We start from the raw sequence: 16,603 nt of genomic DNA on the forward strand, positions 1-16,603 counted from the left end.
TGAGGGAAACAATGCTGAACCAACATTGTAATAAATTCAATTTTTATTTCCACATTCTTTACCAGGTTTCATCAAGATCTGTACATCTGTTGATCCAGTAACAGAGGATGGCGTCCCCCAAAGTGCCATCCAGTCAGAATGCATTGATATCACAACGAGCATGTTGTCATTAGCAGTGTAGCTCATTCATTTGGCCTTGTTCAGAAAGATTTACGTTGTAAACATGGACATCGAGAGAAAATCCTGATAGAATTAATACAGAAAGGCCAACATTTTTAACATTTGAATGAGTAAACTGTAAAAAACAGGCAGGCATAAACTAACAGTAGAACACAAGCTCATATTGAACCATTCTAGGACAAGTGCAGTTTCACGACATGCAGTGCTTACCTAATCCAAACTGAGAGCGGTGCTCGTAACGTCACTTCAGAGTCCGCAGTACGTCCTTTGCAATAGTATGTCAGACCACAGATGCTGACGTCTTCTGTCCCATTATTCCACTGCAGGACAAAGGGGATCACAGCAATTTCAAAGAGCAACCTCTGAGAATACCCAGTATTCATAGTCTGAGAGTGGAGAGAAATAAATGACACCTGAAGCCTTTGTTGAGAGCACTGATCTGCCCTGGGTAGTGTGTCATGAATAGGATGGCAGTGAGACCCTGTTGCTTTTTATGTGCTGAGCTAGGAAGAGAAAACAAACTTCAGAGGACAAAGTGTCTCGAGAAAAGTCACACAAACTGCCTAAAACGGTTCCCGTCACATGATGTGACAGGTCTGTGAGTGAAACCTACGGACCAGGGTGTTGTATCTAGGCTCTGAGCCCTCTCACTGAGTTAAATTGCCTGAGAAGCTGAATTCTATACTTTGAAGTTTGTTTAAATTAAAGTCCCATTCTGCATAGTTTCAGTGAAAAGTGAAAGTCGTGTCCCTTAATAAATACCACATCTGTTGCATAGAGGTTTGATGCACTCCTAGAAAAGCCTCTGAGGATGAAACCAAAAGTCCCTCTATAGATATATATATATATATGTTTTTCTTCATTAATTTTGCTGTGACAAACGGGCGGGTAGACAGACTCTCGTCTAGGAGTGCCTCGAACAGAACCACTACTCGTCCTCGTCTCTGATAGAATATTTCTGAAACTGCTCATTTGACGCTGTAAATGTTTTGCATCTGGAGAAGCGAAGTCAAGAAAAACAGGCAGGAAATGAAACAAGGGATATCCAAACATGGCCTCTACTTAAAACAGTTTTGTACCAACTACGTAACCCCGAACACTTTCACAAGAAAAATATATTCACATCATATTGCATAAATATGTGCTGGAATGAGGTTAATGAATATAGATTATTCAAATCTCCAGGTATGGGCTGTATGTGTCATGAAATTAGCCCCAGTGCTCAGTAACGGATGAGAAAAGAAAGAGAGAAACATTGTTTTGTTCGTGTTAATAATTTTCACCTGTTATGCGAGTCAATATTTCTGCTGAGATGCGGACATAGAAAAATAAACTTAAGTGGTACTGTTTAGACATTTTGAAGGTACTGCAGCCTTACAAAGCATGTGAGTGCTACACAAATTGCACAAAGCAGAGGTTGCATTACCTTTGCGTGATACTTTCCCTCCCACTTTCACGTTATTTACTCAGAAATCAGGAACACGAATGCATCTTAACGGGCAGAATTCAAGTAAAGTAACAAATTCTGAGGTCAACAGGTAACATGTTAGATACTGTGTCATTGCAACCACCTTTTACCGCAATATTCCTTAACACAATGAGCCCAAAATATACAAGAGGTAACTAATGTATTGTACAGTACAATAACAGCAGCACAGACTGAGTTTTTGTGAGCCAGAGAAAAGCTCTGTAACAGAAAGTACAAAATAAATGACATTGGCAAAATATTCGGTGTAAAAAAAAAAAAGAAGAAGAAGAAGAAAAGAGATTGAAATCTTGGCAAAGAGAATGTAAAGAGGCGAATGCATTAAGATGAGGGGAATGTCGACCAACGCAGGTGTTTTCAATAGGACAAACATTCAACATTCATCTGTTAAAGGTCCCATACTGTATGAATTCAAATTTCCCTTTCTTCTTTACTTACCAAGCGGGTGTAGAAGGTCTATGAATACTGTGAAAGTGTCAAATATTCAGTCCAATTAGAAATGCACACAGTCGATATATTCAGAAACACTGACATTTGAACCATCGGTTTGGACTTCCAAGAAGTTTGTGATGTCACAAACTAACACTTAAAAACAACGCATTCATTCCGTCTTGCAGCTAGCTACAAGACCACAGAAAACCTTCAGTTGGCCTGGGCGTGTGTCAATCAAAAACAGGCAGCCAATCAGAAGAGCGGATCAATGATAATAATCAATGTGCCGCTGTGCTCCAGAGAGAAGCTCAAGGGAGGAGACGTAAAACTATTAAAATGGCTTTTGGTACATAAAACCACAAAAAGACCTTCTTATGGAAAAATTTTAAATATGGGACCTTTAAGGCTCCTGTTTACATTAACGCTGAAAAATACATGTTGAACGTTGGCGTTGGTAAATCAGTTGCTTCTATGAATCTTTGTGGCCTATTAAAATGCCTGAATGACAAATACATACAAAACAAATTGTGGAAAACAACCTGCATCCTCTGTAGTGGTGTACAGTACATGTAGAGCTTTGGAAGCTTGGAGTTGGAACGCAGTGAGCCACGGGACAGAGAAGGCGCCGCCACGGCGCCGGCTGAGGTAGTTGGACTGAACACGAACTTCCCAGGGACCCACGGTAGCAGCTTGAAGAGAGAGGTGTAGCTACCGGTAAATCCGAGTCACTGGGCTGGCGGAGTGGACCAGAGAGGAGGGGGCTGTGGCTACAAAGTCCCCGCTTCCCATCACTTAAGGTCCATGTGCAAAAGATTTTTTTTTTTCCCTCCGGGGAGGTAAAACTGCTCCTACTAGAATGAACTGTGTTAAATCTGCTGGTCCACTGACAAACAGATAAATCTCTTTACAACATGCGCTTATGTCATCATCCATACAATATGAAACATTCTCAACCCTGTTCGCAGGGTTTTCTAGACGTAATAAATTAGAAACCGAAGAAGTTGTTGCTGTATTTAACAGAGCAGTTTGTTTGTGGAGCTGTTCGACACAGGCTGGGAGTTAAACCGGCAAGGAGCGGTCCGCCGTGACCACGGCAGCCTGACGGTGCAGTGCAGAGGTTAATGATGCTGCTAGAAGCCAGTTGGTTCCCCCTCCAAGTAGCCCGGTCCAATTAGGGCAGCTTCATGAACAGGCCGTTATCAATGGAAGGGACAGGCATGGGGCAGGGGAACTGAAATAGACTCATGTCTGCTGTGAGGGCAGCCATCGCAGCGGGGTCGTGCTCTATCTGCGTCCTCAGAGCCGGGTCGATCTTCTCCAGGCGTCGCTTGATCCTCTTTGCCTCCCTCTCGCGGATCAGCCTGGCCTGCCTCTTCTCCGGGGTCTCGTTGGCCCTCTTCAGACGCATGGCCTCCCTGTCTCTCTGCAGCCTGCGTGCCCGCTGCTCCTCCGACTCCTGCATCCTCTGCATGCGTTTGGCCTCGCGGTCCCGCAGCCTCCTGATTTCCTTCTCTTCTTCCGACTCGCACGCCCGCTTGTTCTTCTTGGCCGTGCGCTCGCGCTCCAGACGCTGCATGCGAGCCTCCAACGGTTCGTTCTTCCTGCGCAGAGCCCATTTTCGCATCGGCGACTGGGCCTCCACCAACTGCTGGTAGGCCACGCAGCTGTTGCACACCAGCAGCACTCCGGCAGGGTACACCGGCATAGGGCTCAGGATGTCAGGGATCGGAGGAAGGCTGGAGGAAGAGGAGCTGAGGGCGTCGGGGATAGATGCGAGTGACGGCCCTTCAGAGAGGAGACTGTCGGGCAGTGAAGGGAAGGAGGGTCCTTGGTCAGAGCCTGAGCACGGTCCAGATCCCGGGTCATGGACATGACATGTTCTGGGGCCTTGACATGGGCTGGAGATGTGGCCCGGTCCCTGGCAGGTACGATGGGCTTGACATAGGTTGGGATTGGGTTCAGGTGCTTGACATGAGCGAGGACCCTGACATGAGCTGGGGCTTGGGCCCGGTCCGTGGCAGGAGTGAGTGCCGGTGCCCGGGCTGCTCATGGGGCTGCTGGACAGGGAACAAGTGTCCCCTCCACTGCTGACATCCATCCTGGTTGTGTCCAGGACATCTTTTAGCTTCTCCCTGAAACAGGATACAGCATTAATCATCTTGGTAAGAGTGAAACCTCCGTCCTTCTGGAGTGACAGTTCTACTGGAAGCATCACATCCCTGATTCAATGTTTGCTAGACACACTTCTCTATGTTAGAAGCTTCTTTCTACGTTGAATATAGTTTTTGGTTGTTTAGATTCATGCTTTACTTTTCACGTCCAGAGCCAATAATCACTTTTTATTGTGCATACTTAATAAGAAAAGTGCTTCTATCAGTTTCCAACCGTCTGGAGCAGAGACTAAATACATCAGTTTGACAGCCAGTAATGTTGTCTCGTATTCTTGTCAGCCACTCGCCAACAGCTTGTTACAACCACCTGGTCCGCGTGGTCACGTGTTTTACTCCATTTTAGCGTCATCGATCAAGCTGCTGTTGATGATATCATGTGAAATCATTTTGTCCAAATGGGAAACGATGGTTGTTTTCATCGTACTCATTTTACAAACTAGTTGTTTTCGAGATGAACGAGGCGGTGCGTCACATGACCTCTGCTGAGCTGAGAGAAAAGTTTCCGACACCGTTAACAGCCAACCAGGAGGTGACTATTGTCAGATAACACTAAAAACGTGTGCTAGATGCTTATTCAGTTATTTTACTATACGTTGCTAGAACAACATCAGAATGGCTTTTCCACACACATCGATGATGCATCTTTTCTAATGTTCCCTCTGAGTTAATATCAGTGAACATGGTGTTCGGTGTAACACCTGCTTCTGCCAACTAAAATAGCTCAGGATTCTTCTCTCCGCTTATTTTTCAACTATGCATCCTGACCTTGCCAGTGCTGTTTATATTTGAAATGTAATGCTAGTTGCTAAGCAACATGCAAGTTTATTTCCATTAAATCTGTCATGGTACTAATTTTATTCATCCCTCATGTTCTGCCTAATCTCACACTTGGAGAAAACCATTGCTCTGTTGTGTCCGAGTTCTGTAGGAAAGACATCTTTTCACTTCATTTTCTGACGATTCAGAGTCTTGACTGTTTTACAACCTAAATATTTTTCTGGTGAAGGATTGTGGCCTTCACTTTATTTTCTGATGTATTCATTACACTCCTGCCAAAATCCTATTTTGATGTTCTATGAGGAATTACACAGCATCATTATAACAGTTTCTCCTTGTGAATCTGCTGTCTTTGTTCAAGGCTGATAAAGAATCCTGTTGTAGGCATCTTGACCTTGAGATATTGTTTGAAGTGCTATACGATTAATAAAAACTACAGGGGGAGGGGGACACTGTACTTTATATTATCAGATATAATTTATTATTTGTCTTTTATCCACTTAAACAGAGAGACTTTGAAGGTCGTAATAATGGATATAGCTCGGCGACGACACATTAAAAAAACACACAAAAAAAACCAACGTTGCCAACAATCTGCATGAAGGCCCCGAGACCAGCGCTGCAGCAGAGATGAGCTGAACCTGTTAAAGTTGTTGGTGTCGGTGAAGCGTGCACCACAGACAGCACAGTTGGAGAGGCGGTCCTCGGAGTGGATGAGAAGATGCCGGCCAAGTGAGCCAGGCGAACTCAGGGCTCGCCCACACACTGGGCACACATAGCTCTTGGTGTTGCTCATCATAGTCGTGTGCTGTTAAAGGCAGCAAAACAAGAGAAGAACCAGGAACTCAACGACAACATTAAAAGATGAAAACCCAATACTTTTTTGGTTGAAGTTGGTTCTCAAAATGTGTAAAGAACAAAATGATCCACAACAAATTATATTATCATTAAGAGGGAATTGCTGAACAAGCCGCAGCACTTTTCTGCTTGTGCACCTTTACAACACAACAATGGAAACATGTTAACACATATTAATGACCTAATTGAATTAATGAAGGTGCTTTTAATAATATTACCAACATTTCATTTCCCAATTGCTGCAAAATATTAGTGGAAATTGAGGGTGTGGTTGTAATGCACCGCACTATGCATGCTATAAGCATTACAAGTTTAGACATTTTTCAAGAAAAAAACCCAACTGCTCTAAATTGAAAACAAATGCCACTCAATCAATTGTGATTGTGAAACATGATTGAATAAAAGAATAAATAACAAAATTGTTTTACTTGAATGACTGAACATTTCAATTACTACAAATAAATTGAGTCTTGCAATTAACCACTGCAACATTCCTGAATGTGATTACTTGACAACTTTAACAGTAACTAACATAAGGATGTACTAATTAAAAAAAATTAAAAAAAACAACCTTTGATTGGTTTAGACATTATTACAATTTGCGGTTCTCATAAAAAAACATTGCAAAGAAAGACTCCTGTGAAGTGACGTGAAAAAGTAAACAAGCTTGAATCAGACGAGTTAACACCTTCACCTGCATTTCAATGAAGTTCTGATGGTGAACATCTGATCTGCCGTTGATGTATTAGAAACACGCTGCAATTCATTTTCTAAAGCCGCTTGTTATTTTGATGGTTCTGTACTGGATCAGGAAAGGTGAGATAACGTTGTTCTCACCTGGTAGACATGGGAGATGAGCTTCTCGGGGCTGCTGAAATCCAGCGTGCAGAGAGGACAAACGAAGTTGATGCCGTGGTCGGCCCCTTCCTCACTCTCCTGAGGAAAGTTGAGTCCATTAAAAACACCTTTTAGAGCAAAACCGGCTGTATATGTGAAGTACACCCACTGTGCATCACAACTCTATACCTGGATATCAAATGCATTCTGGCAGTTAAGACAACAGATCTAAAAGTAGAAGCAGATTAAAAGACTTTTTTTGAGCTATTCACACATTCAAATTTACCGTTATTTGTGCAATAATCACTATTTATTTGGTTTAAGCACCAGACTGAAGACATGCCACTACGAGTTTCACAAGTTTCCACGTGAAGCACTTTCACAAGTGTTTGATGATGTGTTGAGTCCATGACGAAGCGAAATGATCCCAAGCCACAATAACTGACTGATAGTGACATGATGCTGCAATACAGAAAACCCTTTTCAAACAGACGGTCCAGGGAAGAAACATATTGGCTGAAACCACATGTGTCTATTTAAATGAAGTGCTTTTCTTTTTGTTTTCTTATTAACATAGTCGTAGATTTTAAAAGTCACAAGTTGTCACACCTTACAAAAGTACTCAATGGTCATAGGACATTTTAATGAAGGTGTACCTATCAATTTTACTCATTCAACAAGAGAGATCTCAAAAGAGTAAAACATTTTAAATGGATGTTTAAGAAAACAATCCCAAATACTGATGCTATTTAAAAAAAAAAATCTTTTATACAATAAAGACAAATAAAAAGGATGCCACACAAGTACAACATTTCTGTCTGAGCAGATTACGATTATGATTACGTGAAGCATGGTTTGTCTTTCACAATTTGAATGAGGAGGAAATACTTTGAAAATATCAGATAACACATCAGCACTTCCTGTTCCTGCTCACCACCACAGAAGTTCATTCAGATCATCTGCTGTGAATCCACCGTTAAATGGACATGTTCATCCACTTTTAACTAAACATGTTAAAACTGCAAAAGACACTGCAGAAGCACACGCTCCTGTTATAAACATTAAACACAGAGTGGACATCTGCATGCAAATCAGTATTCACATCAACTGATGTTTCATGCACAACTGGTGGAGCAAAGTTGGACAAAAAAAAAACCCTGCAGCTATTAAGTTGATCATTTTTTCCTGCCCACGCAAGTCTTGCCACGACAATCACCTCGTTTTATAAACCACGTCTCAAAATGAAACAGGTGACCTGCACAGAGATGCGGGGAAAAGCATTATCAAACATTTTTCTTTCTGGAGTCTTTGTTTGTTCGATCATTTCACACACAAAACTCTGTTCACGGTCGCCTGCAGTGTAACGTATGAGCAGTATTCAAACTAATTAAAGAAAGGGCAAAATATTGTCAAAGAAATATAAAATACCACTATGAACAGAAGTGGCACAATCATAAAAAACATGATGATCAAAGTTGCCTCTGTGACTCCAGACAATTTGTGTGTTAGTTTGGTGTGACTGTGCCCTCTCACCTCTTTGACTCCCGCTCCCTGTAGGCGGCACTGTGTTCTCTTGGTGGTCATGTGGTCGTCGGCAGAGGTGTTGGAGGACGAGTCTTCACCGTGGTTGTCAAGGTCACTATCGCTGTCTTCTATGGAGGCAAACACAGCCCTATCAATACAGACAGACAACAGAACACAGAGCAGGGCTTACTCTCACTAACACCCCACGGTCCGAAGACGTGCCTACAGAGTGCATCCGGTGCTTCCCCGTCCCATCCCGCCCCGTCCCGTCCCTCCATCCTGTACCTGAGAGGCTATCCTGCCCGTGGACCTCCTGGGAGTTGTTGCTGCAGCATTCACTGTCTTCGGTGAACTCGTCCCTGCCATCCATGTTAATAGTGTGCTGAAGTCCTGTGATGCCTGAAGTGTGGAATGGCCCTGAAAACACAAAGACAGCAACAGTCAGAGCGATGTTTGTTTCCAGTGAGTACTATGGGCTGTTCTCACAGTAGAGAAATAGATTGTTCACACCTGCGTGATCCAATCACAAGTGGACAGCTCTTATACGTTCAGCCACTCACACCTGGCATGATCAGTGCCCTCTTGTGATTGGATCCGACTCGTCTCTGCAGCCTCATTTCATGTTTATCAGGAGTATTTCACGTCTGAATAAAAGTACGGCGAGTTTGCAATTCCCGATCTGAACTGTCAAGCCCCATGTGGTTCAGGCTCAGACTGTTTTGGGTTTGAGAGAGTCGGTCCTGCGCTGCGGTGGATAAATGAACTGTGCGAGGGGGCGGAGAAAAAGTAAACCTTGACGAGGCTTTGGTGGAACAGGCGTCACATAGCAGCTTTATAGCCACGAGTTCATGTACTAATGAACCTGCTGTGAGGTGACGGTAACATGTGGTACATGTGAGAGATACCTATTATGTCATTATTTATTCATTGGACATCAGTTGTGTAGGCGGTCCTTCAATGTGGTCCGGGACGCATTTGCGTTCACATATGTGAAAGAACGTGGTCAGAGCAGATTGGATGTCAAAGCTACTCGGGTGCGTTCACACCTGTTCTGAGCTGACCGCTTGTGATTGGGTCACCCAGGACGGACGTTAATGCCGACTGTAAACAGTCTAAAAGTGAGGAGTGCAGTCAGGTGACACCTGGTATGCCAGCAACAATGGTCCCCTCGGTTACTAGCATAGCTGTACACTTTGCTCAACACTAGGAGTGATGGAGATAACAACATGTGATGATGTAAAGCTGTCTATACTCAGAGATCGTGTATTGGCCCCTTTATTAGAACAATGAAAGACGAAGGATGAATCGATCAATCGATGATGTGACAGACTAAAGAACTGAAAATACTTTATGTTTGCAGCTGAAAATGTCTGCAGCACATGAACGGGAGACCAAACCTTTCCGTCAAGTTTCATAATTTAGAAGACAGTTTTTGTGTGATGATGCACTGCAGTGTCCTGCATACCATAAACCGCGCAGGCAGAACATACAGTAAGTGTATCTGTGGTGGCGCCACCTCCTCCCGACGGAAAAAAAATAACACTCCTTACAATGAGCTGATTCATAACACTTCAATAAATGAAGTCTGCCACCTTTTTACCCATACGTTGCATTCAGCATACAAGTGCTTTATCGCCATAGCAACATCACCTACTGTCATAGCATACCACAAGAAGGTATGAATTTTTCTATACCAGTGCATTCACCTATAGCTGAGTCTTCTGGTTTTGTCCAAGCTTTTATAATAATTAACACTAAATAAATAATAATAATAATAAATAACAATTTTCTATTTGATTGAACACCAACTGGCAGAGACTATTACAGTAATATAATTTGCAGATATACGTAAAACCTATGATCAGGACAACACAGTCCACCAAAAACAACGCCGTCTCAGACGGTAAATTATTGATGCAATTCTGCATTTTTTTTCCCCCCCCGAGACTTTTGGGAATCACTCACAATGAAGAGCTTCTTCACACGAAGCCTGAAACACAACGCATGCTGAACCAACAAGGCAAACCCAATGACATATATGCAGGCACAACTTCATTTGCATCCCAACCCCCACTTTTTCCACACACGTATATGCTGGCAGATACATGCTCGCTGTTCCAACAGCCATGCAGTCCCACGGGGAAGCAGCCTGCACTCCTCTCCTCCAGCTAACTGCCTAGCTCCTCCATGTTTTTCTCTCTCTCTCCCAGTACCACCCACACACTGAACAGCCTGGCTCGCCCTCTGTCCACCCTGCTTACATCTAGCTCTGACTACCTCCATAGCTATACCATCAGCTCAGAGGGGGAGGACAAGGCTTCTCATACCATGACAGCCCATATGTGTCTCATTTCCGTCTTTGTTATGTAGTCGCACATTTGGTTGCAGGATGCTTCCACTTCTCTGCTTAAGCACCTGACCCTGCAAACGTGTATTTGACTGAAAACTGCTTGATTTGGAGGCCGTTTTGGTGAAGGCATCTTTTGGCATTCGCACGTAGGAACATCCCACTACAGATATCTAAAATTAATGATGGCTTAAAATCCAATTTCCTTCCCTTGTGCTCTCTGTCTCCATTAACACCGATCAGAGATGAGAGAGATCCTGACTTCACTTTACCTGAGACAGACAGGTAATTACAGCCCTCATTACAATCCTGAGGTACAAGACACACACACACACACACACACACACACACACACACACACACACACACACACACACACACACTCTCTCTATCTATCTCTCTCTCTATCTCTCTCTGTGAAACCAGAAGTATAATCTTGAGGTTTGTTGTTGTGCTGTTCAGCTCCTGGTGAGTTGGTATGTGAACACTGTTTGGGTCTTTTTCCCAGAGACCCAAACATTCATCAGCAGTGGTAGAGAGGGTCGGAGTATTGAACTATGAACTACTACAACAAGCTGGCTTCTCGGCACATAGCCAATGATTGATGTGTGAGAGATACCCATCCCCCCACTGCTAGGGCTCTGTCTGTACATCTGTCTCTCCTCCCTCCTCCCTCCCCCCCACACCCCCCTTCGGTCTCTGCCACTGTGATGTTATCTCTGAGTCTGTGTGTCTGTAGGCAGGAGGTGACGCAGTGTCTGACTGAATCCAGACAAAGAGACAAACTCATCAGCCAACAGACACACAGAAGAGGGAGAGGGGAGGGGAGGTGTGTGTGTGTGTGTGTGTGTGTGTGTGTGTGTGTGTGTGTGTGTGTGTGTGTGTGTGTGTGTAGGGTTAGAGTGCAAAACAAAACAGACAAAAGACAGAATGCCAAAACTCCACTCAAACACCAAGCAACAGGGGTCCTGTTGAATTCAAAGGCCCCTCCTTCTCCTTTTTCAGCTGCCCTCCCCTCCAAAACACACATGCAGACACACAACACTGTCTGAATCTGCAGGAAGTGCTGGGGCCCCTTGTCTTACACACACACACACACACACACACACACACACACACACACAGATGAGAACGAGGATGGTGCCCCCGCAATCTGATCAATTCTCCCTCTGATTAACGGGTGACCTCATACTCCAGAAAAGATGAAGCGATTAAACACTTATCTTGATGAAGACTTTCTACGGTTAGTTTGTCGCCTGACGTGAGTCTAAAGTCTCACTGACAAACAAAAATAATAATTACATATTTACACTGGGATTTTGATCCAGCCTGAAGACGACACCGTCATCGTGAAATCACATGACTTTCACAAATAATCAGGAAACATTGGCGCTGCTGAAAAACAGTCAAAACACTGGAGGGAAACTGGAGTACGAGAAACTATTTAAAACTGCGCTTTTCACATTTCCCAACGTAAAAAAAACAATGTAGATATATACATATAACAAAAAGCATCGCTTCTGCATTCACATGTGCCGTCATACTCAAGAGTTTGTTTTTTTTCTGAAATGAAACTGTTTGTTGTGATTGGCACCAGCGAAGCAGTTGAGTTTTTCAGTATGTTTACTTCTCGGTGCAAAATATTTATGAGACCACAGCAATACTGTCAAACAAACTGATGTCTATAAACTGTCAACCTGCAGGACACTCGGCTGCAGAAAGCACTCAAGTGTCCTGCGGTTCTTCTCCGTGTTGTTGAGCATCAAACTCAAGGAGGAACACAAATAACTAGATGGACAGCACTGTTGTAGCATTGTCTGGAATTCCCTGTGTGTGTGTGTGTGTGTGTGTGTGTGTGTGTGTGTGTGTGTGTGTGTGTGTGTGTGTGTGTGTGTGTGTGTCAGCCCACCCGCCTGTCAGACTGTCTCCCTGCCTGTCTGGTCTGTCAGTCTGTCTGTCTGGTCTGACCCTCTCAGGGGGGGGGATGGGCTCTGTGCATGCAATTCATGCCTCATGAGAAAAGACAGGTAAAACAATCAAGGCAAAGCAGAGGAAAGTCAGTGTGCAAAACACAGTGACACAGTGGGAGGTATGGTGAAGTCTCAACAACTGTTGTGGTGTTTGTCTTCTTCTCTCATGCCAGCATGACTCTGTATTAAGACCTCCAGAGTGTTTTCAGCTCCCACTCTGGACTCTTGTAGGTGTTACGGAGCAACAAATGAGCTCATTAGTTTACAGGGATTACTGCTGTCGCAATGGGAGAGATGTATTTCTACAGCAGTTTCAACTAACTATGTTTAGAAAGGAGGGCTGCAGCATCCATTGCCTCAGTAGATTACGCTGGGCAATCCCCCCCCAGGAGCCAAAAACTTGCTTAAGATAAGAGGTTGGCATGCTGTCCACCAGCGAGGGGATCCTGGCAGAAGGCCTGACGCTAAGTCACTCACATCCAGGGACGCCGACAATTTGTCTACAACAGGGTCTCCTCAGGATTCCTGGCATCTGTTTCAATCCAAATTTAGATTTTATTAAATCTGAGACCATTTTGAAGTCATTACGGAAAACGTATTTAAATAATTACCCCGGGTCCAAGGTCCATTATTCAACAGCTTGTTTAGTCAGTCTAAGACATTTCACCTCTCATCACAGCTGAAGAAGCCTTTGGACTGAGAGGTGAAACATCTTTGAGAACTTTGAGTGAGTCCAGGAGCTTTAGGATAAAACTTAGATTGACCAGAACTTGGATGAAGGAGAATCTTAAAACAGCTCGTTTTGTCTCACCAACAGTCCAAATACTCACTTCACAAATATATCAGACACAAGCAGCAACGTCTCACATCTGATTATTGGAAACCAGAGGTGTTTGCTTTTTCAGATGGTGTATTTGCTTAAAAAGAAAAACAGCTCATTACTCGACTATCAAAATTGATGACAACTGACAAACTAATCAACTTATTGTTTCGGCTCTACTGGAGTACATGCAAGTATTAGTGCCAGTGATGGTGTGCAGGGAGGCCCTACAGATATAAAAGATGCTCGAGGACAATAAGCCCATCAGAAAAAACTCGCCAGAAGATAATCAATACCAGAAAGTCCACACGAGTTGTCCGTATCGTGTTCACGTAGCAAGAAACACTGTAGATGTCTCATTTTATAAAGGGAGGACAGGAGGACTGACAGAAACACTGAAATACAAGGCAAGTGCACATTTCCTTAATAGTAGTGGCTTTCGTTAGTAATCTTGCTCATTGTGTGCTTTTCTGCAGTCTTGTGCTGTATCTGGACCAGCAGCATGCAGATCCACAGTGTGCAGGAGTTGGAAAGCTTGTCCGCTCTGATCGGGCTGCAACAACACGGCCGAGACGTATCTACGCAGTAAAACGGTTCGCCACAAGCCCTGACACACTGAAGGAGATAACATCACACGGATTATTGTGAAACTCTGCACACAAACTTATCAATTCAAACAGAGAGATATTTACACATTCGCGCTGCTCGAGAGATCGAGCTGATGAGCAGCACCATGATAAGAGATTTTATATGACTTGATGATTTCAACAACAGGCCCCACTATTTGTCTCTTTTGTTTTTAATACATTTGCAACTGTAGCTGCATAACTCCTCAAGATAGTATTGTAGATTAATAGAAATAAATTAAATCCCAAATCAGTCACTTAAGTCTTATGCTGTATTCTCACACAAACTACACAATGAAGAAAACTTCAACTGTTTTTTTTTTTTTTTTTTTTTTTTTTTTTTTTTAATGCAAACTCAAATTAGGTGATATTTAAAAAGGTCAGCTGCTAACGAAACATACAACAACAACAAAAATCTGATGGTAAGTCACGAAGAGCGTTTAGTTTCATACATCTGGAAGATTTATAACAAGCAGAGGACAACAGGGAAGACAACTGGTAATGCAGGTCGGCACGGAGATCAACATATTGCTGTCAAGCAGCCAAAGTGCACACGGATGAGGGACGTGACATGGATGAATAAGTCGTGAAAGAGACAATACCTGGAATACCTACAGTTAACTTTGAAGGGGTTGGTCTGTTTCCTCCTGGACATATTATTGCCCACTGCCGGTAAAAAAAAAAAAAGAAAAAAAGACTGTAATGTCCTGACGGTTCCCCTGAAACCAGTCCAGGTGTATTCCGCACTGAGGGGACAGATGATGAACGGAAGGAAGGAAAAAAAAAAAAAAAAAAAAAAAAAAAAAAAAAAAACGTGATCAAACCGTCAACTCGATCAGCAGAATCGGGAACGTTCACGGAGGTAAACAGAAATGAGAAACGACAACACGAAAGAGTCACATTCTTGCGGCTTTTCTGTGTTCAAAAAAAAAAAAAAAGAAAAAAAAAAAAGAGCCCCGTCTCCAGCCGATCAGGGGGTTTAAAATGATGTCCAAGCCCGACCAGAGAGACGCCGAGCAGCCCCGAGCTGCTCCGATCCCGAGCCGCTGGCAGCCGCGCGCACACTGCAGCGATGCACGAGCTCAGCTGATCTCTATCGTGAAATCAAAGAAGCCACGCCGAACAGCATTGTGGGATGTGCAGAGGGTGGGGGAGGGGAGGGGTGGGGTGGGGGGTGGGAGGGGGGTTTATGCTCAAGATACTATGCTGCGTTCAAGGCGTACAGGAGAGAAAGAAAGAAAAAAAAATACAACGCCATAGAAAACGCTCCAAAGATGTCCAAATACTCAGTGCTCCTGTAGCTTCACAGAGGAGTCATAATATCTAAATTGGTCGATATCTCAAAATAATATGAATCAAAATATATCTAGGCTGATAATTTCAAGATTGTCATTAAAAGAGGATACAGGCCTATCTAGTATCTCAATAATCTGCATTAATGTAACTAACACATTACAGTATGTTTTAAACATTATAAATTAAGTGAAAGTAAGTGGATACAAGTAATTTGATATCAGTAAGTGGGCGGTTTTTTTTTTAAACTCCCATTTTCAAGGTCAGTATTGAACTTTCTTGTTTAACGTTAATAAGTCATAAAGGTGCTAAAACATGACCCCATAACAGCTAATAGGTTTGCATCATCCCTGATAAAGACAGATGCAGTCAAAAGCTCCAGAAAAAAGGCTAGTGAGTGTACCTTGAGCAGAATTGGGTCCAAATAATAAAATAAAATGCATTATCTGCATTATTATTCTATCAAAACCTGTACTTTGTGTTTTCTCAAGAAAATCTTGTATTATAAATGTAAATAAAAACAAATATTGAAAATTAATGAGTACTATTTGTTCCCCCCAGTTACTGCACTTACACACTTGATTAGTGAGGTACACTAATACATTTGTGTTGCCATCACACAAAGACTATACAGCCATAAAAAAAAAAACAGGAAGCTGCATTTGGCCATAGTTTCAAAATGCACTTTTTTCCCCCCTTCCTGAATAGAAACAGGAGAAATTGTTTATAAAATATACACCTAAAATGATCCCTTAATTTAGTTGTTAATTAACTATGATCAAGTTATGTTCTGAGTAGGACATTTTACACTTGAAAGAAATCTTGTCAAAGCCCTCTGGTGGACAAGCCATTCAATGGCACCACTGTTCCTAAATTGCCTTGAAGGCACAATATGTCATAGACAGATATCTGCATCGGCAGATTCTGACATACTGTATCTGTGATGACCTAATTACAAGGCAGACAGATAACAAGGACTCTCATGTGAATATCTCTGATTCTGAGAGGAAATGATTTGCCTCATAAAGCACAATTGATGTTTATGGGTCAATTCGGCCACATTGTTTAGATAGTGGCATTGCTGTGTCTACTTTTATGGTCAATGCTGAATACTTTAATTACGTGAATTCATTTTAATTCAAATCTACTCTATGAAAATACGGTTTAGACACAAAATTCTAAGATGTCGATATCTACAAAACTGGCCACATTAAACTAAAACCATCAGCGTGGCGAAACACCACTTGTAATATTTGATAAAATATGTTCTAATTTGGGTGAA

The 16,603-nt window shown here is 42.8% G+C and overlaps 1 protein-coding gene across 6 annotated transcripts in view; it reads right to left on the reverse strand.

The window, feature by feature from the left end:
• Window positions 1-16,603, reverse strand: part of znf821 (zinc finger protein 821) — an 18,092-nt gene continuing 1,489 nt past the window's right edge. Inside the window, exons 1-6 of one of the 6 annotated variants that reach the window (XM_069173874.1) lie at window positions 14,644-14,786; window positions 8,551-8,682; window positions 8,275-8,393; window positions 6,742-6,840; window positions 5,688-5,854; window positions 1-4,230 (exon numbers count right to left, since the gene is read on the reverse strand). In XM_069173874.1, the coding sequence (XP_069029975.1) occupies window positions 3,270-4,230; window positions 5,688-5,854; window positions 6,742-6,840; window positions 8,275-8,393; window positions 8,551-8,682; window positions 14,644-14,683 (1,518 nt within the window). In that variant the 5' untranslated portion in view covers window positions 14,684-14,786 and the 3' untranslated portion in view covers window positions 1-3,269. Of the gene's footprint in view, window positions 4,231-5,687; window positions 5,855-6,741; window positions 6,841-8,274; window positions 8,414-8,550; window positions 8,683-12,521; window positions 14,608-14,630; window positions 14,787-16,603 lie in introns of those variants that run through there. The other 5 variants (XM_069173877.1, XM_069173875.1, XM_069173873.1 and 2 more) reach the window with 5 other exon arrangements.

The sequence above is a fragment of the Embiotoca jacksoni genome, unplaced genomic scaffold (genome assembly GCF_022577435.1).
Source record: "Embiotoca jacksoni isolate LCO1_2020_lvr unplaced genomic scaffold, fEmbJac1.0.p SCAF_6, whole genome shotgun sequence".
In the NCBI taxonomy this organism is placed as follows: Eukaryota; Metazoa; Chordata; class Actinopteri; family Embiotocidae; genus Embiotoca; species Embiotoca jacksoni.